At 34.9% G+C, this 24,278-nt stretch overlaps 1 protein-coding gene across 1 annotated transcript in view; it reads right to left on the bottom strand.

The window, feature by feature from the left end:
- Positions 1-24,278, bottom strand: part of LOC128215973 (collagen alpha-5(VI) chain-like) — a 71,474-nt gene that overhangs the window by 10,414 nt on the left and 36,782 nt on the right. The window contains exons 15-23 of the mRNA XM_052922575.1: positions 14,944-15,143; positions 7,643-7,739; positions 4,021-4,053; positions 3,524-3,629; positions 3,061-3,212; positions 2,730-2,882; positions 2,284-2,436; positions 1,860-1,910; positions 1,128-1,233 (exon numbers count right to left, since the gene is read on the bottom strand). Coding sequence (XP_052778535.1) covers positions 1,128-1,233; positions 1,860-1,910; positions 2,284-2,436; positions 2,730-2,882; positions 3,061-3,212; positions 3,524-3,629; positions 4,021-4,053; positions 7,643-7,739; positions 14,944-15,143 — 1,051 coding nt within the window. The remainder of the gene's footprint in view (positions 1-1,127; positions 1,234-1,859; positions 1,911-2,283; positions 2,437-2,729; positions 2,883-3,060; positions 3,213-3,523; positions 3,630-4,020; positions 4,054-7,642; positions 7,740-14,943; positions 15,144-24,278) is intronic.

Raw genomic sequence — 24,278 nt, 5'->3', positions numbered from 1 at the left:
GAAACTGGTTGTTATGCTAACAAAACTTCCAAAATACATTGCTGGCAAAAAGTGTGTGATATAAGTACAATACAATCAGGAGTGGGCCATGGACATGTGAAGGTCTTTCTGCCATCAGTTAACTACCAGTATGTATGAGGGGCTGGAAACTGGAGGTGTGTTCCCTCCTATAAAATTCTTTTTAAGAATAATGTTATGAAATAACTGTTTTCAATGCCAACATTTTCAGTGAAATTACAACATGAATGATAACATGTTGGATTCTATCATGTGTTTCCGGTACGAATAAAAAAATCTGACCCGAGGGCACACGTGTAAGCTGGTAATGAGGCTTGCCAAGCTACCGGTCACGCAGCGTGCCCGAGGGTCGGATTTTTCTATCCGTATCAGAAACACATTGACTGATATTTTTCCTTGCATACCTGAAACTATGAATTTGTGTAAAACTTGACGTAGAAAACACACTTTTGTACATTTCACCAAAAAGCCATGCAACGTTGTGTACTGACGTCATAAAAAGCGCAGTTATTTTAAATCACTATCGACGTCAAATAGTTCCTTTAAAATTCACGCTTTTGCGATTATTTATTTTCAATTTTAATTAAAAGTATTGTATATTTATATTTTTGAATGCGCTTTATTGAAATTGCATAATATACTTTTCATAAACCTGTCAATAAAAGAAATAAGAAGTGGCGCGTTGTTGCACGTGACTCATCTTACATGGGGTGTGTAAGATGAGTTTTTCCAGCACCAGTCACATGACCGGAAACAATCGTCCAGTATGCAAGAAGTATATTTTATTCCTGATATTTGAGATCGAAGCAATATTTCTGCCCTTCCTGGATTTCATATTTCCAAAAGGGTAACTAAGGTTCACCATGGGGACTGTTTGTTTATAAAATGCTTAGAAACATTGCATACATAACATAGTTGTTTATCTAGTGTTAAATAAAAACACATTAACATTTAAAAAAATTATTTGAAGTAGAAAGTAGGTATTTTTTCTCATTCAAATTAGAAGAGTGAATGAATTCAAATAATTCAATAACCTGGAGCTCTTTTGCAAAAGAGAATATGAGGTCCAATCCCACAAACATTCTTATTAAAGTGAGAGTGAGACTAACCCGCTCATGAGAATTGCTGTGAAGAGCTTAGTTTTGTCAATGATGTTGAGCATACTGTCTGACAAGTCAATCAAGTACAGGATTCCTACATTCCCACTGCACTGGGCTGCAAGAAGAGAACAATTCTGGAATTATTACACCCTGATCAGCTGGACCATTTTCCATCGAAAACAACCATGAATGTATATGGATGGTTTAAAATGTCTTTACTTTTTTTTTTTACACTGCAAGTAGATAGCGTAGTAAATTCAATTTAGCAGTTAAACTTAAAGACTTTACTCTGGGGGAATAATAATTTTTTATGAAATAATACACTTAAATGGCAATAAATTTAGACTTAGTAATCAAAATACATGTTAAAACACTACAATTGAATAATAGTATTTATTAAAATTTTACAAACTACTTCTACTGATGTACAGGCATACATCTGAGGTTATTTTCGATGGAAAATGGCCGAGGGGTTCCGAATGGAATTATTATTTATAAAATTGTTGAAAGCATTCAGTTTGATTAATATTTCAAACAGTATGGAGTTTCTGTGCAAAGCAAGACTCTTTTAATTATTCTCTCACGGACTGTATGTTTTTTCCTGAGGTTACCAATAAATTAAGCAATGATATATTATGTCTTTACTCTCTTTTATCCTCTCTGTATAAAGTTTACTTTGATATTCATCAAAAGCTTTAAAATAAAACAGTTATCTACTCATAGCCATAGAACTGTGCATACTTGGCAATCTGAGAACACCAATGTTCTGAGAGGCAAATACTCCTCTTGAAACTGAAAAGAAAAATTTACTGCAATCAGAAAATTCCCATGTAAAAATCAAACAGCAACAAATAATAATTAGAACAGCTAATAATTAATAATTATTGTCACATATACACTATATATAAACTAAACACATGGTCAAAAGATAAACGTACATAATGCTTTTGTTACATAGACTGCAACTGACGTATTGTTTATGTTACTCTAAGAATCAATCTTTGATATGATATGTAACTATGTCCAAGAAATCTTACAACCATTTTCAAATGCAATGATGTAACTATTTCAAAGGAATCTTAATACTGCTCTAAAATGCAAATCAAGCACTTTGATAAGTGATCATATTTTAATTAAACAAACAAGAGGAAATTGTTGCCCCTACAAGCGACTAGGTTTGCGTCCATGGTTGGCGATATGGCAATGTCTGCCCAGCTGGGCATCATGAAGGCAAGGCTGTCATTGTATGAGAGGGCCTTCATGATAGACTGGCTCGTGCTTGGCCCCACCCCAACACTCGCTGTACACACTGGCGGGGCTGCAGGGAGAACGCATGGTAAATCAGATAAACATGGTGTGAATTCATTCTATATAATAAGTCACAAAATCCTTTGACATTAAAACAATTCTAAGCCCAGTGGCAGGATTATCAAGATGTTTATTACTTCAATAGTAATGAGCACAATTGTATAATTAAAGTCTGTCTTAAAGAGCTGACCTGATATCCGTTTACATAAAGATCAACACTTAGTGCAAACATTTTAAATCTCAAACCTCGTTTAAGGAATGCCTACAACAAACAACAATATGCATTCATTCTAGTATCCTTACTTCTTTCCTTGAGTGCTGTCTTGATGTCAAGTAGCCCAGTGAGCTCAACATCACCCTCCATAACCAGCAGTGCGAGGTGCGGCACATCTGCTCGCCCATGGTCCTGGAACATGGTGCCTAGGGCTGTCATGGCTGCATCAACATTGGTGCCCGCTGCAACATAAAAAAGGCACAACGGTCACTATGTAACAGATCTACAACAGTGTCACTATGACCAATAATAAACATGGGTGCAGTAACATTATTATAAAGTCATTTTTTTTTTATTACGCCTAAAGCAAACAGTATATTCAGAAAATCTCCTTGAGAAACAGTTAAATGTTAAACTCACCTGTGGGTGTGAGGTTAAGGTTGAGTGTTTTAAGGATGAGGTCATTGAGGTATTGACTGCTGCCCAGCTGTATCTGCTGGTTGGTTCCCGTGTTCACTTCAGCTCCGAAGGTAATCACCCCTAACATCACATCTTTCGGGCTCACAATAAATCTGGAGGTAAGCAGACCTTTCATAACAACAGCTTCCAGCAACAGACTTTGACATTAAGCTTCAATATGTCAGAGAACTGTGTGTAAATCTTCCTATCAAAATCTTGTCAATTTGAAATCTCAACAGCCGGAGATCTTTTGATTTTTTTGCAATATTTTAAAAAGATTTAATATCAACTCACGCTTATGTTTTAAATATGCTTTCTTATATTGAACTGCTCTATTTATTAAAAAAAAACTACTTACAATAGGTAAAACATATTTATGTTCTTGTTGTTTACTATTAACACAAACAAGGTAATGAAGTCAGACCTTTGGAAGAGGTCCATGAGGAAATATTTGGCCCCCAAGCCCTCGTTCTGATAACCGGCTTTGTCATGCAGCAGGATGATCATGTCAAACGCCCCATCCCATGGGACTGTGAACATACAAGCAAAGTGACAGCTGCCATCTCATAAGTTTGACATGCTGTCCAAGTCAGGATTTACAATGTAAACACTCTCCATTTGTGTTTTCATCAAAATTGTCACTATGATGAATATATATATATGATATTACAGAAAAAGGTGAAGAAACAAGAATTAGTACAAGTAATTCCCTTCTTCTATTTAAATAAAATGTTATAACATATTTTATTTCCATGCCTATTTTGTAGGCTATCAAAACCTTCCAGATACAGTATGATGTTTCAGAAATCAAGTCTAAGGAAAATCTAAACTATTGTTCAGCTGAACTAAGTACCCTAGAAGGGGGTCAGAGTGACGTGCTGTAGCATAAAGATGTCACAGTTGAAAAGAATGACAACTTACAATATGTGCCAGAAAGTCTTTTGGACGCAGCATCTGAAAAAAATACAGATATTTTCTGTTAAAAAATATGCTATTATTACTTACAATGTATTTAAACTTATCAACATGCAAAATTTAAGTGCATTCCTATTGTTTGCCAATATCTCTTCGATGACAATTGGTATATGACATTTGTTGCTTATTGGTATACAAGATACTTAGAACTAATGAGATCAAACTAAACATAAAACCTTGGAACACCTTTTTTTATACTTTTCAGCTGAATGTAAACAACCGCTCAGTTTCCTGTCATCTATAGGGCTGAATAGTGGCATATTATATCTGCAGGGTTTTCATGATATTTTCAAGCTTTATTATCAGCAGCTCTTTTGATGATTCATATTACCGGTAGTTATATTATATTGACCAAACATAAAATTTGAGGTTTCTTTAAGCTTACAACCAATCAATAAAGGCCAGTATTCCATAATGTGTTATATGAGAAGGTTCGTATTCCATGTGTTATACGAGGCCTGAATTCCATCTGAACATGAGGTCAGTATTCCATAGTGTGTGATATTAGGCCAGTTTTCCATAGTGTGTGATATGCGACCAGTATTCAATAGTTTGTTATATGAGGCCAGTAATCCATAATGTGTGATATGAGGCCAGTATTCCATAATGTGTGATATGCGACCAGTATTCCATAGTGTGTTATATGAGGCCAGTACTCCATAATGTGTGATATGAGGCCAGTATTCCATAGTGTGTTATATGAGGCCAGTACTCCATAATGTGTGATATTAGGCCAGTTTTCCAGAGTATCTGATGTAAGGCCAGTATTCCATGTGTTATATGAGAAGGCTCGTATTCCATGTGTTATACGAGGTCAGTATTCCATAATGTGTGATATTAGGCCAGTTTTCCATAGTATGTGATATAAGGCCAGTATTCCATGTGTTATATGAGAAGGCTCGTATTCCATGTGTTATATGCGGCCAGTATTCCATAGTGTGTTATATGAGGCCAGTATTCCATAATGTGTGATATGAGGCCAGTATCCATAGTGTGTGATATGAGGCCAGTATTCCATAGTGTGTGATATGAGGCCATTATTCCATAATGTGTGATATGAGGCCAGTATTTCATAGTGTGTGATATGAGGCCAGTATTCCATAGTGTCTGATATGAGGCCAGTATTCCATAGTGTCTGATATGAGGCCAGTATTCCATAGTGTGTGATATGAAATAAGTATTCCATATTGTGTGATATGAGGCCAGTATTCCATAGTGTGTGATATGAGGCCAGTATTCCATAGTGTCTGATATGAGGCCACTATTCCATAGTGTGTGATATGAGGCCAGTATTTCATAATGTGTGATATGAGGCCAGTATTTCATAGTGTGTGATATGAGGCCAGTATTCCATAGTGTGTGATATGAGGCCAATATTCCATAGTGTGTGATATGAGGCCAGTATTCCATAGTGTGTGATATGAGGCCATTATTCCGTAGTGTGTGATATGAGGCCAGTATTACATAGTGTGTGATATGAGGCCAGTATTCCATAGTGTCTGATATGAGGCCATTATTCCATAGTGTGTGATATGAGGCCAGTATTTCATAATGTGTGATATGAGGCCAGTATTTCATAATGTGTGATATGAAACCAGTATTCCATAGTGTGTTATATGAGGCCATTACTCCATATAGTGTGATCTGAGGCCAGTTTTCCAGAGTATCTGATATAAGGCCAGTATTCCATGTGTTATATGAGAAGGCTTGTATTTCATGTGTTATATGCGGCCAGTATTCCATAATGTGTGATCTGAGGCCAGTATTTCATGGTGTGTGATATAAGGCCAGTATTTCATAATGTGTGATCTGAGGCCAGTATTCCATAGTGTGTGATATGAGGCCAATATCCATAATGTGTGATCTGAGGCCATTATTCCATAATGTGTGATATGAGGCCAGTATCCATAATGTGTGATCTGAGGCCAGTATTCCATAGTGTGTTATATGCGGCCAGTATTCCATAATATGTGATCTGAGGCCATTATTCCATAGTGTGTGATATGAGGCCATTATTCCATAATGTGTGATATGAGGCCAGTATTTCATAGTGTGTGATATGCAGCTGTATATATTCCCTAGTGTGTGATATGAGGCAAGTATTCTATAATGTTAGATATGGGGCAAGTATTCCAGCATATGTGATAAGAGGCAAGTATTCCATAATGTGTGATATAAGGTCAGTATTTCATAGTCTGTGATATGAGGCCAGTATTCCATAATGTGTGATATGAGGCAAGTGTTCCATAATATGTGATATAAGGCAAGTATTCCATAATATGTGATATAAGGTCAGTATTTCATAGTCTGTGATATGAGGCCAGTATTCCATAATGTGTGATATGAAGCCAGTATTCCAAAATGCTAGATATGAGGTCAGTATTCCATAGTGTGTGATATGAGGCCAGTATTCCATAATATGTGATATGAGGCCAGTATCCATAATGTGTGATTACTTTGTCATCGCAAAAGATAAGATGTATATATTTGCAGAAAAGGGCTATGGGAAAGCTGTGAATTATAAATGCTGCCATTTTTCACCCACACACATACATGCCCATTACAATTAATTATTTTGTTGTTAATACAAAAAATCTTCATCATGAGACCAAGCTCACTCTGATAATATGCCAGGCACGTAAATGACTACTCCCAGATCAACCTTGGAGCGCTGCGTTCAATCAACCTCACTGTGACCATTAATGGCATATTTTTCATTAATTAAATACTTCATTGAGTAAATGAAATATCAGAAAAGATATCGCAACATCTCATACAAGCCTATTTCAGAAAAGTTAAAAGGTAATATAAAAATAGCATAATTTTGCAGCAATGTGACCAGCATGTCTTAAAAAAATCATGTCATAATTAAAGACACTTACTGTAATAAATCTTCAAATGACAAAAAATGATACATGCATAGTAATAATTAGGGATGGCAATGAGTACCCAAATACTCGGACGATTGATTGAGTACTCAAGTACCAAATCACTACTCGAGTACTCAGAATTTTTTTTAAAAAAATCTATAAAATTCACCAAATACATGATTTACAGACAAAGTATCAGATCTGGTTAGTTGCCAATAATTAGTTACTAATAATGTGATAACAATTAAGCGAATATAAATGCTCAATATTTTATCACAGTTCCACAAATGGGCATAACTAAAGCGATTTTAGACAGAATGATGGGATTCATTACTACACATAGTAAACATGTGTGCTGTGTTTGATGGAAAGCTCTGATTTCAAACTTATGACCACCATAAAAAATGTGCTTGATACCAAAACCTAAACAACTCTAGCAACTCCCACACCTACAGTCAATGCCTATCAAACAACTATAACACCCAGACTATTGCAATACCAAGAACAACAAAAGAAACACCCAGACTAAAGCATCCATCATGAAAGCTTTGAACAACAAGACATGACATTAGAACAAGTCCAAGTTCTATCTAACTAACACTCTTTGAAGAATATACAAGCATAGGAGTAATATAATTTTCATATAAAATACATGTATGTGACATGTCTTCAAGGAACCTGTTCGTGAATGTACCTACATGTTTGCACGTAGTTTTTCTGTTGGTCCAAGACCTGGGTAGACGCCAGGGATCCAACAGTTGTCATGGTGACTGGACCACCATTTGACACAAATGGCTGAAATAACATAATGTTGTTTTAAGTTTAGTTGATAACAAGATTATAATGGAGACTGGCTTTGTAATAGGGCTGTCCAAGTAAATCGTATAATACAAACAGGCAACAAAACATAAATGTTTCAATTTTTTCACACTTTTATACGATCATTCATACACATGCAGATGAAATTTCAAAAAAACGATTTCCACACATGTGTATTTTTACACATTTAAAACACATCATTTATAGTTGCCGATAATATAATAATGTCAAAAGCTGCAACATTAATAATTCACAGTAATGTCACTCTTTCTTGAAATACTCTGTATGATGTGTGATGCACTTTTCATGGCATCTTTCTGAAGACATCACAGTACCACTGTATATCCAGTGTCGTGTTAAAGTTTCAAATGGCATATCTCATGTTGCCACAATCTTGAAACTCACGGTCCCCTCAGCTAGGATAGCAATTTTGGGAAATAGAAAAAGTCTAATGGCGCCAGATCTGGCAAATACCGAGAATGTTCAACATGCTAAAATCCAAGCACATCAATTTTAAGTTGCATGTGGTCAGCTCTATGACTTTGTGTGTGGTCTTGATGCAGAATAAAAAATTTAAGTTCTCAACCAGATGTGGATGCTTTTTATGAATCAGATGAATCAGCTCAGGCTGAACAACCTGCAGAGGGAATTGATACTATGCTTAATTTTTAAAATATCCATGCTTTACGAACTAAGAAAAATTCTTACTTTTAACACATATTTAACTATAATTTGAAATGAGAGGAGAAATATTGCATTTTATCATATACTGTTAATGAACATTAAATAAGTTTGACCTTGGAATAACATTCTGTATAAACTGTTTGCCCTGCCTCCACCACATGAACAAGCATCATCCTGTGTCTGTCCATATATATGTTCCACATGACTCTTCCCATGGATTTGATGTTCTTGGCCTTTTTCAGTAGAGGGCTTTCCACACCATCGAATACGTTTGTCTTCAGTCTCCAAGTAATGTACCAATGTTTCATCGGTAGGTAGTGTTGATGTGATCAAGACATGACGTACCTCTGTTGTATCAAGATGTCTTGAAGAATTAACGTGCACCTGATTTTTTTCATTGGTGAGCCGATGTGGTATCAATGGGGAACTTACATTAGACATTGTTAAATCATTCTTAAATATGCAGTAAATTGTAGACTGCTACCAGCTTCTTCCAATACTTCACAGACAGTTTTCAGTCTATCTCCTTTATTATCCTGGTATGTCGGAGCCTTGAACCTCCGTCCTTGTGAAAAATGGCTATGCCACTTTTATACTCTTTATACAAGCTGCGTCAAAATGTTCCATGAAACACAACTTACACTAGTAATGGTTGAAAAACGCGCTATAAACATTCAAATGATGTTTGAAACTTTACACTTTTACATCATTATTGTAAGCATTTACAGCAAAATGACATTTGGCTTAAAAACATTATACAGAAATGTTATTATTCTTGCATATGCAAGACAATTGTCTCCTTAAATAATTGTGTAGTTCACTGTGTACCATGAATGAGTACATGCGTTTCGTTTATAATGAATAATTATTAGAATTGTCACTATTTTATTCCTTTTTTTACTTGTTGGTAGTGCAAATAAAAGTATAAATCATAATGCTCTTATAAGAATTATTTTTTTGATAAACCGAAGGGCAACATTTTTCAAGGTAAAGTGCTATGCAGCTAAATGCAAATTTGGAATACTACATTATGAAACTAGAGCTATCAGACCTGTGGTTAGTATTCCTAGACGCTGCCTGGTACAAGAATGGTTTAATGTTGTTGTTAATTTGAACTAACAACATGAGCATTTGCATTATAAAACTGAGCAATGTTCCTATGAATACTCAAACTTACCATGCTGACCAACATTTTTATGCAGCTTATTTAAATGAAGGTGCAACACTTTTGGATTTACATGCGACAAACGATCTTTCAAACCACTTTTTGCCAAGTGAAGGGTCCTAATTTTCAAACAAATTGCAAAGGCACAACTGCCCATGTTAACATGCATTTCTATGAAGTTTCATGAATTAAGGTGCAATCATTTTGGAGCTAGAAGCAGCACAAGCTTTGTCAGTGGAGTGGACTTGATGGACGCATCCTGTACTGGGTGAGTACCTAAATCGGAACAAATTCACTTTTTTTTAAATAATTTTAGTTAGACTGGCATCACAAGTACAAAATTTTCTATCTGCATACTAGGATTCAAGACAAATTTGTTAATATAAATGGTATTTTTCAAGATACTACCAATTTGCATGAGAAGAACTTTATTAACCGCACAGTCAAGGACTGCCATTTCTGTCCTCAGGGTACCTAAATATGGAATATTTTAATTAATTATCTATTTTTATGTATTCTTTTAAAATTAATGCTACATGTTTTGTGCTAGTAAATTAATAATTTATTTTATTTCCAGCTTGTTTTTTTGTCATTTTTGTCAATAAATTTGAGGATATAAGTAAAAAAAAACAGCCTGTACCAGTATGCTGTGATTGTGGCAAGCATGAACATTCCCTCGTGTGCCATGTATTGACATTTTAACATGAAATTTTTAAATGATAGCCACATTTGAAATACTTACCGGAGTATAGTGTTCTTTGGAACTTGTATCGAAGGCAAGCGTCTTTATTGATAAAATCCTAAATAAACCAATTGTGATCGGAAAAACGCTTTTATAACAGGTGTTCCATATTTAAGTGGTGTTCCGTTTTAGGTACTTACCCAGTACATAGCTCCAGGATGGGTATAATAGCATTCACTACAAAAATGGAGAACAAAACCAAAACGATTAAATATTGCCATCAGCTGCAAAGCCATTAAGTATTGAACTCCGGTCCCTACATATGTCTTGCGGTAAAACCCATTTTCTCGTTAAGAAATTATCCTTAAAATATCATCAACATTAACGTCATCATGCCGCTAACAGAAACAAATTACCACAATCGGAAGACCGTTGGTGATTTAAGTATTATGAAGATGTATTGTGGGGAACCATAATGGTAAAAAAGGTTTTCACAATAAAACTCTTCACTGGATTGACGCATGCTTTTGTTTCAAATGGTATTAGCTATTGTTAATTATTCAATGCTTTATGCACCTTCCGGTTGAATTGCCTATTTAGATATCATTGATCAAATTTACATGCACATTTCAACAGACAATTGAAAATGCCAAGCATTTGAGTAAATGTCAAACAAGATAGAATTCTATTTTTTTTTAAAATGCATTATTTAAAGCCTGAAATAAAATAATAAATGGCCTGTACTGTGCATGTGCTGGATGTCTTTAAATGACAAACAAGCCCACGTACATGCAAAAATACCATATCTATCATGGAATTCTATTCAATGCCGTGTTTAATTTCATAGATCAATTTAGATAAATGACAGACATGTTTATGCTTATATTATTACGGTAAATGATATTTCCGGGGGACCGAATGGCAAGGCCGTGATCATAAACAAATTAAATTTCAGCACAAACCAAGTCTGAACACTTCTTTTACAAATAACAAACACCTTTGCCGGGGCAGGACATGCGATAGAAATTGTGCAGATTACTAAGCATGATTCGGCGTACAGCTTCCAATTCCCGCCAGGTAGAACTTTTTACCTTCTCTGCATCAGACCAAGTCCCGTGTACTTTTGAATTTTCTGCTACATCAGGAACTTTAACGTGTGTATTCATTTGCGATAAATCTAAACATTTAGACTCACATTCAAGAGCCTCGAATCTGGGAACATGTCTTTGAGACGGAAACTGTCTCTCACTAACATAGCGAACATACTCAGTTCCGGGAGCATACCTCTGAGACAAGACCGGTCTCGCGCTATCTGAGCGCACCTGCCCACTTCCGGGAGCATATCTCTGAGACTCAACCGGTCTCGCGCTATCTGAGCGCACCTGCCCACTTCCAGGAGCATACCTCTGAGACTCAACCGGTCTAGCGCTTTCTGAGCGCACCTGCCCACTTCCGGGGGCTATGTTCGAATAAACTAAGCAATTATTCTGAAAATACCTCTTTTTCGAGTGCAAACCATCACAAACGCAGTCTGTGCGTGAGCTGCAATCCGTTTTGTCATCTGATGACGTCACTACCATATCAACTAGTAAACCTGAGGTACTATTACCATCATGATAGAAATCTACACGTGATCCCTTACCAAAAACTACTTCACTAATCACGAATTGTGTAGCCCAAACTGCTTGCGTCTGAACAAAGACTAAACTCAGTGGTTTTGTCATATACCAAAAACTTGCCTTCTATGTTCAATCGTCTTACATTTTCCCGCCAAAACGTCAATTCATTTATGGCGTTTTCGTTTACCTTGACTGCAGCATTCCAACTAGCTCTACTATCAATACAACGATGCAAATATCTGGTCATTCTTCAATGATCTTACCGAGCACGCTTTGTAATGAAACAATTTGGCCAACGATACCTGCTAAAAAACGCACTCTGACCAGATCCAGCTTATCGCTTGCGAGCTGAAACTTTATAGAGTCTATCACTATTTCTAGCCTATCTATCCGTTCACAAGAAATGAAAATTCTATTTGATTCATAGTCTAGCATGTGACCTAACCAGTTACCGATGCGTTTCGGGTACCAACTGCATTTGTCTTCTGCCAACAAAAAAACAAATTCTCTTACTGACTGGCGAATGAATGAACTTGCTAACATTGCTTTTGTTCGGTGAATGTGGCCGCCTATGCCTTTATCAAGGAACATAATAATCTTGTGACCTAGAGATCTCCAATATTTGACCAACACCCTTAAAGTTTTACTAAAAATAAACCCAGCGGTGGAAATACCGAATGGCAAAGATTTATATACATACCATTTATCCTCCCAACAGAATCCGAGATATATACAATGATCTGGGAAAATATCGATATGGTGATAGGCGCTTTTTAAATCAAATGTGAACATGTAATTGTATGTGCCTTTTTCAAATAATGTTTCTGCAACCTTAATGTCCTCGTATTTCATTCGAAACAGTTGCAAACATTTATTAATGTGTCTACAGTCTAAGACGAGTCTAGGCTTACCATTTCTATTATACGCTTCTGCAAGAGGATTCACTATATGAGGTTTCTCCTTAACCTCTGAAACGACACCCTTTCTAACCAGGGAAGCTATTTCTCCCTCTACAAAACTGGGATTAGTCCTTGCAGACTTATTATTTCTCAGCTCGATTCTCTCTGGAATCACCTTAAATGGTAACTTATAACCATTGGCAACCACATCTAAAATGTATTGATTATCGGACGTTTCCGACCATTTACTTAGGTGTTTCTATAAACTACCGACTGGAGTTACTTCATTTATGCTAGAGTCCACCCTATCTTCTTTTAAATGGTTGATGCCTATAGAAGGACTTACTATCCTCTCCACTTCCAGTTGAGTAGGATCCGGATGATTCGTACCTGAATCTTTTACGCCAATAACCAAGCAATTTTCATAAAACTACTTATCTTGTTATTCTGCTGGCTTGTGTTCTGCAGGCACTCCATTTTCCAATGGCCAGACTTCCCACACATGAAACACAATCCGGGACGTTGCCTGCTCGGCTGTGCGATGTGCAACGCCTGTTGTAATACGGGCTGCTGTTCCATTCGGCGATACAGCTAGTTCTTACGCGGCCGCTTCTTGTCCGACTTGGCCTTCCTACTGGCTCGAGCTTCGGCCTTGTATATGCGCTTTCCGTCCTCACTGTCGTCTGCAATGGGATTGGCCTTGTACTCTGATACAACACGCCAACCCAACTTGGACGTGTCTGCCAAAAGCACCAGTTTCTGGCAGTTTTAGCAATTCAGTAGCTTGAACTATAGCCTCGTGAGCAGCGGTTAAATTTTGCGCCTGGAGGTGCGACCCTGCCGTTTCAATTTTCTCTAATACCCCATAATTAATCTTATACTGTTCCTCTTTATTTTTCCATTTAAATTTAGGAATGTCAAGTAAAGACCAGGGTTAACACTTGTCTTAGAAATCATCCCTCTGATGCTTCCGAGTAACTCCTGGTTGTTCGTCCTCATCACTTCCATGATTTTTTGTTCAACCCTTTTGTCCATAACATCTGACATTTCGGACGTCGCCATGTTTCAAGCAAAAGTTAACCGTTCAGATTGCTGTTGAGTGTAGAACTAATCGCCACGAACATTATCCCGCCTAAACCGCCAACCAATAGCCATTGGTCACCTGACTTTTACACCCGATTAAACCGCGCACTAATATTTGTGCGCCAAAATGTTAAGACAAAAGTTCTGCTCTATACTACGTAACGCACAGAACTAGTAATTATATTCAATCATGTACCAGGTAACTATCATATTTTTACATTAAAGTGAATGGACCTACCAGATAGTTACAGCTTATTTGTCGGTCAAAAACCTAAATGAACTAATGGATATGCTTCGCAGGAGCTTCGCATGCAGATTGTAATGCTCATCCATAGGTCATGGAGGACATGTCAATATCTATGTGGCCTGACAACAATGGAAATGTTAGTGCTAGTCTTTAGATTCATTTTCATTTATGGAAGTCATCTTTAACTGTTTTTAATTAATGTTCAACATCTGCATGGTGACAACACCACCGTGGCTGTCATGCATGAGAGGCGATTACTCTAAAACCTTCATCATTCTGACATACTGCTTCAGTTTCTAATGCATACAAATATCAGCAGTAGCGAGTGAATACAAGTTCAATTGCAACAGGGGCCTATTTGTCAGTAAACAAAAAACAATTTCATCCATTTATGATTATATATGTTATTATTTATTTGTAGGTACTTGTGAAAATTAAATATATACCTTGCTGAACTTGAATGTTTAATTTCCATAAAAACCTACAAATAAACAATAAACTAAACTTGCTGCTTGTTGCGGTTCTGTTACATCGTTGTTACCAGATATAAATAATGGCTCACTTCATCTATAACTTTTATCGCTAAGTTTTGCTACTAAATTTTATGACTTCATCAAAATGGTTTGTAAAGTGGTGTAAAAAGTCTGGTAGTAAGTGTCTGACCCAGTTTTCAAGAACTTAATTTTTCTCTATTTATTCCAGAAAAATACTGAACTGGGGGGGGGGGGGGGGGGGGGTACAAAGAAAATATTAAGCCTGGCCTAATAATATTTAAAAGTATCACTAAACTCTACTACCCACCTCAAGGCTCTCCAACTCAGTTCTGTTGACTGCTCCGTCCATACCCACGACGATGAGTTGTATGCCGTTCATAGCCACACGCTTAGCCTCCGCTTCAGCCAGGAGCTTGTTGGTCGAGCTGCTCAGGGTTATCAGATAGCCCAACTTGTTGGCTCCTTCCCGCACATTGGTTGTGAAATACTTGTACATAGCCTCGAGTCCTTGAAAATAAAGTGTTACATTATTTTTTTATATTTTAAATCTCCCGGAAGTGTGAGCATTACAAAGAGGCAAAAACATTAGACAAATATCTGATAAATAGGATCAGGAAAGCTTAACAGCTAATATGGCAGCAGTGAGCCATCATACAAGGCAAAATAACTTTCACATCCTAACCAATACTGAAAAAATTTGTTAGCAAAAACATAAAGCAATATATCACCATATCTCAAAAGCATAATTATCATGTTACATATTGCAATATATCGTTCAAAAATAATAATGCATGGAATTTAGTTTTTGTGTTAAAATCTTCACAACGTTTCTTTCCATTTTGATAATCTATGATATTTAAGCAATGTACTTATTCATATTACTGTGTATGTTTGCAGTATTTCCGGTCTTAAGAAGCCGAGTGAGTAGCAGGGCAATACTAGAGTACCCTTTTGAAAACACCACCCCCCCCCCCTCCCAAAAAAGCGCTGTAACTTAATAAAAATGACATTAAGCAGGGTGAGGGGAGGTAAAAAGTAAATGTTGATATCATTTTGACTTCAGGGTTTCCTTAGATTAATTATGTACATGTATGAAATTCAAAATTTCTTATGCTCGCTTCACTCGCTCAACTTCTCTGATATGTATTTGGTTCTACTATCAGTTTGTTGGATTGCCGAAACAACATTATTGGTAATATGGCTTTAAAAAACAAATGAACTCAATAAAAGTTTTCAATAATCTCATATAGAAATATTTACATATCGTAATAATAGACTATTTCTATGAAAAAGGGCCATAACTCAATCAAAAAATGGTGGATTGTAACCACATACTAGTATCATGTTTCAATGTAATACACAATATATTTACTGAACTATTGACTTAAATGTGGTCATGTGCATAACCTTAACCAGAATAATAAATGGTTATAATTTGCATTTATGTCAAAAACAGTTATCTAACTTGGTTATTCAAGTAGGTTGAATGGTTGAGTAGCATTGTATAAAGTCTCAATGCAATTCATCAAGTAGTTGCTGAGCTAATTTAACCTATGTGTGCTTTCATGCAAAAGGGCAATACTTTGCATAATAGGGAAGAAAGAGTTTTTCTAACTTGATTAATTAGGTAGGTTGGATAGTGTGGAACACATGTATAAAGTTTCAATGCAATACATCAAGTAGTTCCCGAGAACAACATACACAACCTTAAGCAAAAGATGGATAATAGCCCATAAATTGCATTATATTCAAAGTATTGTTATTTAACTTCATTAATTAAGTAGGTTTAATAGTTGTAAATACATATCTAAAGTTTTAATGCAATGCATTATGTATTTGCTGAGATAATGACTTAAAGGTGTATGCAAGACCTTAACCAAGGTGTAATGTCGACATTGAAACTAGGGTGAGTAGAACAGCTCTCCGTATTCTTCAAATAGTCAAGCTTATAATGCTGGAATATAACATTCATGAAAAGAATTACACAGTAATGAAAAGATTCCTGTGACAAATAAGTTGCCATTTCCCCCCTAAGAGTTCTAAGCCTTGATTCTAATGAGATCCACGACCTTAAAGAACTTCTGTTGGATTAAGTATAAACCGAGTGTGATATAACAATGCTGTAAAACATCATTAAGTTGTAGCAGGATCACTAAAGTAGTGACATCTAAGCCGTGAAGGTAGGACTACACAACTTGATTCAGATAGTACATTTTCCAAAACACTACACTTGACACATATCATATTTTTTATATTGTTTCTCATTGTTAATAGCAAAATGCCCAAAATGAATGCAATCTTAATGAGTTCAATTAAAATGTTTGAGCAATATCCCATGATGATTACAAATGTATGGTAAGATATTTTGTTATAGAATTAATCGAAAGTTAATCAACCCTATGAGTTTAGATAAACTTCCAACCTTTCATCTGTAATAATGTAGTATTTACAATGATATGACATAAGGCAATGTCCAAAAAAAATTGAGGTAGAGTCTACACCACCGGCCATCAGGTTGCCCAAGCCTAGGCCATGTAACACAAAAGATGCTCAATGTACCCATAGTTCCCTTGGAAACTCAGTACTGATATTTTAAGCCAGCATAAATGTCTCCCATATATAGAAGCTTTATGAAGATTAAACTCAAAGAAATGAGATACTGGTATTGTTCCCAGACTCTATGTATCAAACACTTATAATCTCTATTGCTTTGCCATCTCTTGAGCAGAAAAAAAACAAGAGCACAGCAAGCAGAAGCATCTTAGTTCATCAGGGGAAATTACTCTAGATATAATTGGGCCAGATTTATGAGAGGTGAGCATGTACCTTTCCATTGTCATAGTCACTACGTGTGCCATGCGATGAAATATTGCTAATATCCATTAACAGACTATCTGTGTAATCAATACCAGACTTAATTGTTATTTTTGAAAAAACAACAGAGTCTGACAATCTAAAAAGATGCGAGTGGAAATTAGTACATTTTGAGTAATCCTAGACCACAACCTCTGTATGAAATACATACACATGAAACCTAAATGTATCAACTGTGACAGCTTTCTTTGTCATTAAGAAAAGGAAGCTTAATTAAAAGTAGCAAAGTGGGGAAGAGGGAGGTATGTGATAGAAAGTATAAGTAGTTTACCCTTTTAGAGTGCAAAGTCAAGTTATGATAACTAAAACTGACCATAGATAAACAAAAACATCTTAAACACTCAACCTGATGATAATAGTTGAACAATTATCATAATTCCTTCTAAAAACCAGATTGCATGGCTGACACAAACAAAGACAAGAACTTATTTGTATTCCCTGAATGCCCATTTACATTTCCCTCATTTGGAAAACAGGAAGGTTTGTCACGCAAGTCCTTCAGAGAAAAAATAAACACGTAATGACAGAATGATGTTATATGACCACTTTTTCTCTCTTTTAACAGCAAAAGCTTTACTGATAATTAGAAAGATTCCTTCAGAAATGCACAAACTACCATTCTCAACTTAGTATACAATCAATAGCAAATGCACAGACTTACAATCAATAGCAAACTCATAAACTACCATTCTAAACTTCGGATACAATCGATAGCAAATGCACAAACTACCATTCTTAGCTTAGGAAGCAATCAATAGCAAATGCATAAACTAGCATTCTAAACTTCTGATACAATTGATAGCAAATGCACAAACTACCATTCTAAACTTATGAAGCAATCAATAGCAAATGCACAAACTACCATTCTTAACTTAGGAAGCAATCAATAGCAAATGCATAAACTAGCATTCTAAACTTCTGATACAATTGATAGCAAATGCACAAACTACCATTCTAAACTTATGAAGCAATCAATAGCAAATGCATAAACTAGCATTCTAAACTTCTGATACAATTGATAGCAAATGCACAAACTACCATTCTAAACTTATGAAGCAATCAATAGCAAATGCATAAACTTGCATTCTAAACTTCGGATACAATTGATAGCAAATGCACAAACTACCATTCTAAACTTAGAATACAATCAATAGCAAATTCATAAACTACCATTGTAAACTTCGGATACAATCAATAGTAAATGCATAAACTACCATTCTAAACTTCAGATACAATCAATAGTAAATGCATAAACTACCATTGTAAACTTCGGATACAATCAATAGTAAATGCATAAACTACCATTGTAAACTAAGGATACAATTGATAGCAAATGCACAAACTACCATTCTAAACTTAGAATACAATCAATAGCAAATTCATAAACTACCATTGTAAACTTAGGATACAATCGATAGCAAATGCATAAACTACCATTCTAAACTCAGGATACAATCGATAGCAAATGCATAAACTACCATTCTAAACTTAGGATACAATCGATAGCAAATGCATAAACTACCATTCTAAACTCAGGATACAATCGATAGTAAATGCATAAACTACCATTGTAAACTTCAGATACAATCAATAGTAAATGCATAAACTACCATTGTAAACTTCGGATACAATCAATAGTAAATTCATAAACTACCATTGTAAACTTCGGATACAATCAATAGTAAATGCATAAACTACCATTCTAAACTTAGGATACAATCGATAGCAAATGCATAAACTACCATTCTAAACTCAGGATACAATCGATAGCAAATGCATAAACTACCATTCTAAACTTCAGATACAATCAATAGTAAATGCATAAACTACCATTGTAAACTTCGGATACAATCAATAGTAAATGCATAAACTACCATTGTAAACTAAGGATACAATTGATAGCAAATGCACAAACTACCATTCTAAACTTAGAATACAATCAATAGCAAATTCATAAACTACCATTGTAAACTTAGGATACAATCGATAGCAAATGCATAAACTACCATTCTAAACTCAGGATACAATCGATAGCAAATGCATAAACTACCATTCTAAACTTAGGATACAATCGATAGCAAATGCATAAACTACCATTCTAAACTCAGGATACAATCGATAGCAAATGCATAAACTACCATTCTAAACTCAGGATACAATCGATAGTAAATGCATAAACTACCATTCTAAACTCAGGATACAATCGATAGCAAATGCATAAACTACCATTCTAAACTCAGGATACAATTGATAGCAAATGCACAAACTACACTAATTCCATGCTATACAATCTACAGGAAATGCACAAACTACGCTAATTCCAAGTTATACAATCTACAGGAAATGCACAAACTACGCTAATTCCAAGTTATACAATCTACAGGAAATGCACAAACTACGCTAATTCCAAGTTATATAATCTACAGGAAATGCACAAACTACGCTAATTCCAAGTTATACAATCTACAGGAAATGCACAAACTACGCTAATTCCATGTTATACAATCTACAGGAAATGCACAAACAAAAATAATTCCAAGCTATACAATCTACAGGAAATGCACAAACTGCACTAATTCTAAGCTATACTATATACAGGACATTGCCAACTTTGGAGAAATCCGCTGAAGCAAAGTGCCTATAGAGTTATATAGGGAAAATATGGTTAAACAGTTTTCACGACTTAGTCTTTCAACAGATCAACTTACTTCCTACATACATGTTAGGATAATTCTTGCCCTTGAAGATGATGGTTTTGTATTAGTTGTATGATTTTTACATTTTGGTCCTTTTTAAGGGTTTTGTTGGTCATTAAAAGTTACATTGAAATAAGAAGGAGCTAAAAATTGTTTTGCTATTTAAAGTTATTATAGACATCCGATTACTTAGCTTCCAGCGGATTATGATGCTGATTTTTTTCTCTTTCAAATGCACTTTTCTAATAATTTTTAAATATATTTTGGTCATTTTTTAACATTTATGTAAAATTTGTAGAAAATCGATGCCCAGAAGTTGTGTATTCAACTGTACGATAATGGTTTTATGGCCCACCCCGCGGCGTATTCACAGCAGGATAGAAATAATCCATCGGCAAGGTTATGACACTGGGTAGGACATGTGCAATGAAGTTTGTCATTTATAGCAATAAAATTATTCCATAACTATATCGCATTTTTCTCCTTTTATCATTATTATATAATTGAAATTATATATGATACTCGATTATTCATGTACATTCGTAGTTAAGAAATGTCATATATTGTTTTTGTGTAAAAAAAGAAAGTAATATATTTAGCAAAACTTATTCCCATTTTTATCGCAATCACTATTACAGACAGTTAAAACGTAAAACTATTCTTATAAAATATTGATGTTTCAAGTTCCATTGGCAATTTTGGAAATACATATGGGCTATGAAACATAATAAATAAGGGTATTCAAAGATAATAATTTACATATCTACATCAAGTCAACATGTTCATAAGTAATGCTTAAGTTCTAATTCTTAATGGTTACATTTTGGTCTACCATTTTGCACTCAACCAAACATGTTTATAAATTTAGCGTAAAAATAACTATTTTGATTAGGCAAGAAATGTGTTACATGGAATTTTGTCAACATATTTTTAGTAACGAGTGCACTAGGTTTTCATAACGTGTCAAAATGCCATTTAATCATTTTGTTGTTATGGAATAAAAGGGTATACCTGTCTTATTGTCAATTCAACATTAATGACACTTTAACTTGTATCGTTAAAGACCAGTACTAAGTGATAGCAACTGTAGTTAATATTTCATTTTAGCTGTTCCTTTCCGAAATTCCACACCCAATTTTGTGTTACACGCAGCTACTAAAAATAATACCAAACTGTTATTTAAAATAAAGGTGTGGAAATGGCCAAAATTAAATGTCTTGATAAACGATCAATTTTAGACTTCAACAAAAAGACACGGAATATAAGATGTAACAGAAGTAAGTTTATCAGAGACGATTTGATTTTTTCAGTACTTTATCAACTAACGCTTCCCCTAAAGAACAGCTCTACCTAATTATAGCTAAATCTCAAATCGTCCAAAACTGAAATTTTCTATCACAACTAAAAGGACGGGTCAACTTTATGACCCTCATAAATTCTGTATTTCTTATCAGCCTTAATCTCACACCGCGTCCAGTATATAAATAAGTGCTAAACTAGCGTATCTTAACGCTACTATTGCACTGAGAAGAGAAATCAGTAGAGACCCTCGTTACCCTGATAAGCTCCACAGTTGACAATGCACAAACTACAATAATTCCAATTATACAATTTACAGGAAATGCACAAACTACAATAATTCTAAGCTATACTATATACAGGAAATGCACAAACTACAATAATTCTTAGCTATACAATATACAGGAAATGCACAAACTACAATAATTCTTAGCTATACAATATACAGGAAATGCACAAACTACAATAATTCTAAGCTATACTATATACAGGAAATGCACAAACTACAATAATTCTTAGCTATACAATATACAGGAAATGCACAAACTACAATAATTCTAAGCTATACAATATACAGGAAATGCACAAACTACAATAATTCTAAGCTATACTATATACAGGAAATGCACAAACTACAATAATTCTAAGCTATGCTATATACAGGAAATGCACAAACTACAATAATTCCAATAATACAATTTACAGGAAATGCACAAACTACAATAATTCTAAGCTATACTATATACAGGAAATGCACAAACTACAATAATTCTAAGCTATACTATATACAGGAAATGCACAAACTACAATAATTCTTAGCTATACAATCTACTTCCAAGTCCAGGGCTCGACATTAACGGTGGTCCGATGGTCCGGGACCACCAGATTCATGGTCCGGACCAGTAGAAACCAGTTCTGGCTAGTCCGACTGGACCATTGAAATTTCCAAGAAGAAATAATTTAATCAGAAATGTTAAGCACAATCCCTGACTAAATCTGACAATATGTATAATCCAACAAATAAATGCAGTGCAAGCAGCGTTCGTTGTTTTTATTTACATTCCCTTGCGCATGCGTTACATCTGCAACCGGAAGTAAACAACACAGAACAGTTTACGATAGCTGTGAAATCATCGGAATTAGGTCAATCTTTATTACGATGTAAAATTCCAATAACTTATTTTAGCAAATCATTTCGTCCATATTTATAGCATTGAATTTGGTTTTTAAGTATTTATCGTATGCATAGTAAATTAAAGCCATTTGCTAATGTGATTGACAAATTTAATGTACATTCAAGTCAGATATGTACTATATATCTTTTATTGCTGCCTGATAATCCAACGTATATTCTAGTCAATCCTCATACTATTGTTTCATTGTTGTAATGTTAACCAGTTAAAGTTTTATATTAAAATTAAAAGCTCACTATTATTTTCATCATGTGTGTATATAATAAACCTTCACAGGCAAAGAATAAAAATCATATCATCAAAAAGTATCAATTTGGTCAGGACCAGTGGATATTAGGTCAGGACCAGTAGAAAATATATCTACTAGTCCGAATGGACCAGTGGATTTAAAAGTTAACGTCGAGCCCTGAAGTCATACAATCATTAGTAATTGCACAAACAACAATAATTTCCAGCTTTACATTATCATTAGTAAATGCACAAACTTCAGTTTTAAACTATATCATCTTAAATATAAAATCATAACATTTTAAAATGTAACATTAAAAACAATTCTACACAATTTTAACTTATAATCTTTATAATTAATTCAAAAGTCAGATATCAGTAATAAATAGCATTCTATAGTGTCTGCCAAACTAGGCCTCTGATTATGGATGTTTTCAGATTTATTGACAACATTAAAATGTTTGTAAAAAGAAGCCAAAGGTGCCTTTAACATCAGAAATATCTGAAGAAGACAAAAAAACAACAACATTTTTTTAACTAGAATGTTAAAAATCTTTTTCTCCATCACCTTGGCACTAAAGGGTTGATATGAATTTATCCATCTTTTGTGAACATTTAGTGAAACTACAGAGGGACAATCAGTATTTGGGATTATTCCCATGGCGGCCTACATGAAAAATAAATTAAACAATTTCAAATCGATCCAATTGATGAAAATTATCTCATGAAAGACAGATCATTTGGAACAATAGTTTTGTGTTAAATACATTATCGTCACAATTGAGAGAGTAATACAAACTATAACATAGAATAAAATAAGCATGTTATAATAAGTTTGTAACGCATACCGATTCATATTTTTATAAAAACTGAAACATTATCGCCTTTTAAGTACTTATAATGTCATGGAAATTTCAAATGTCCGCCTTCAATGGCCAGTTTTAAAATCTCTGAACAATTCCAATAAACATGGCTTCTTTAACAGCTGCTAGGGTTTTGCAGGAGCTATAAGAGAGCTGCAAGAGGATGGATATATAATGCTGAGTTCTAAATACGCCCTCATATATCTGTCTTGTCATCCAAGGATCGCCTCGCCTATATAGTGTTGCTCAATAGACAAGTAATTGGACTCTTAATGAGTTTGCATTTACAGCATAGGAAGTGATCTGTGAAACTTTCAATTATCATCAGTATCCATTGGAATTGCTTATGAAGGATTCATTAAGCCATTCATACTGAAAACTAGACAATGTTTATCACATTGATTATGAAATATAACATGGACAGTGCCCTGAACCAGGTATTCAATCATGTTTCTGTCAAATATTTGCTAAAAGCTGGACAGAGCTGAA

The sequence above is a fragment of the Mya arenaria genome, chromosome 2 (genome assembly GCF_026914265.1).
Source record: "Mya arenaria isolate MELC-2E11 chromosome 2, ASM2691426v1".
NCBI lineage: Eukaryota > Metazoa > Mollusca > Bivalvia > Myida > Myidae > Mya > Mya arenaria.
The sequence above is the reverse complement of the archived record's forward strand: the minus strand, read 5'-3'. Positions and strand labels throughout refer to the sequence as shown.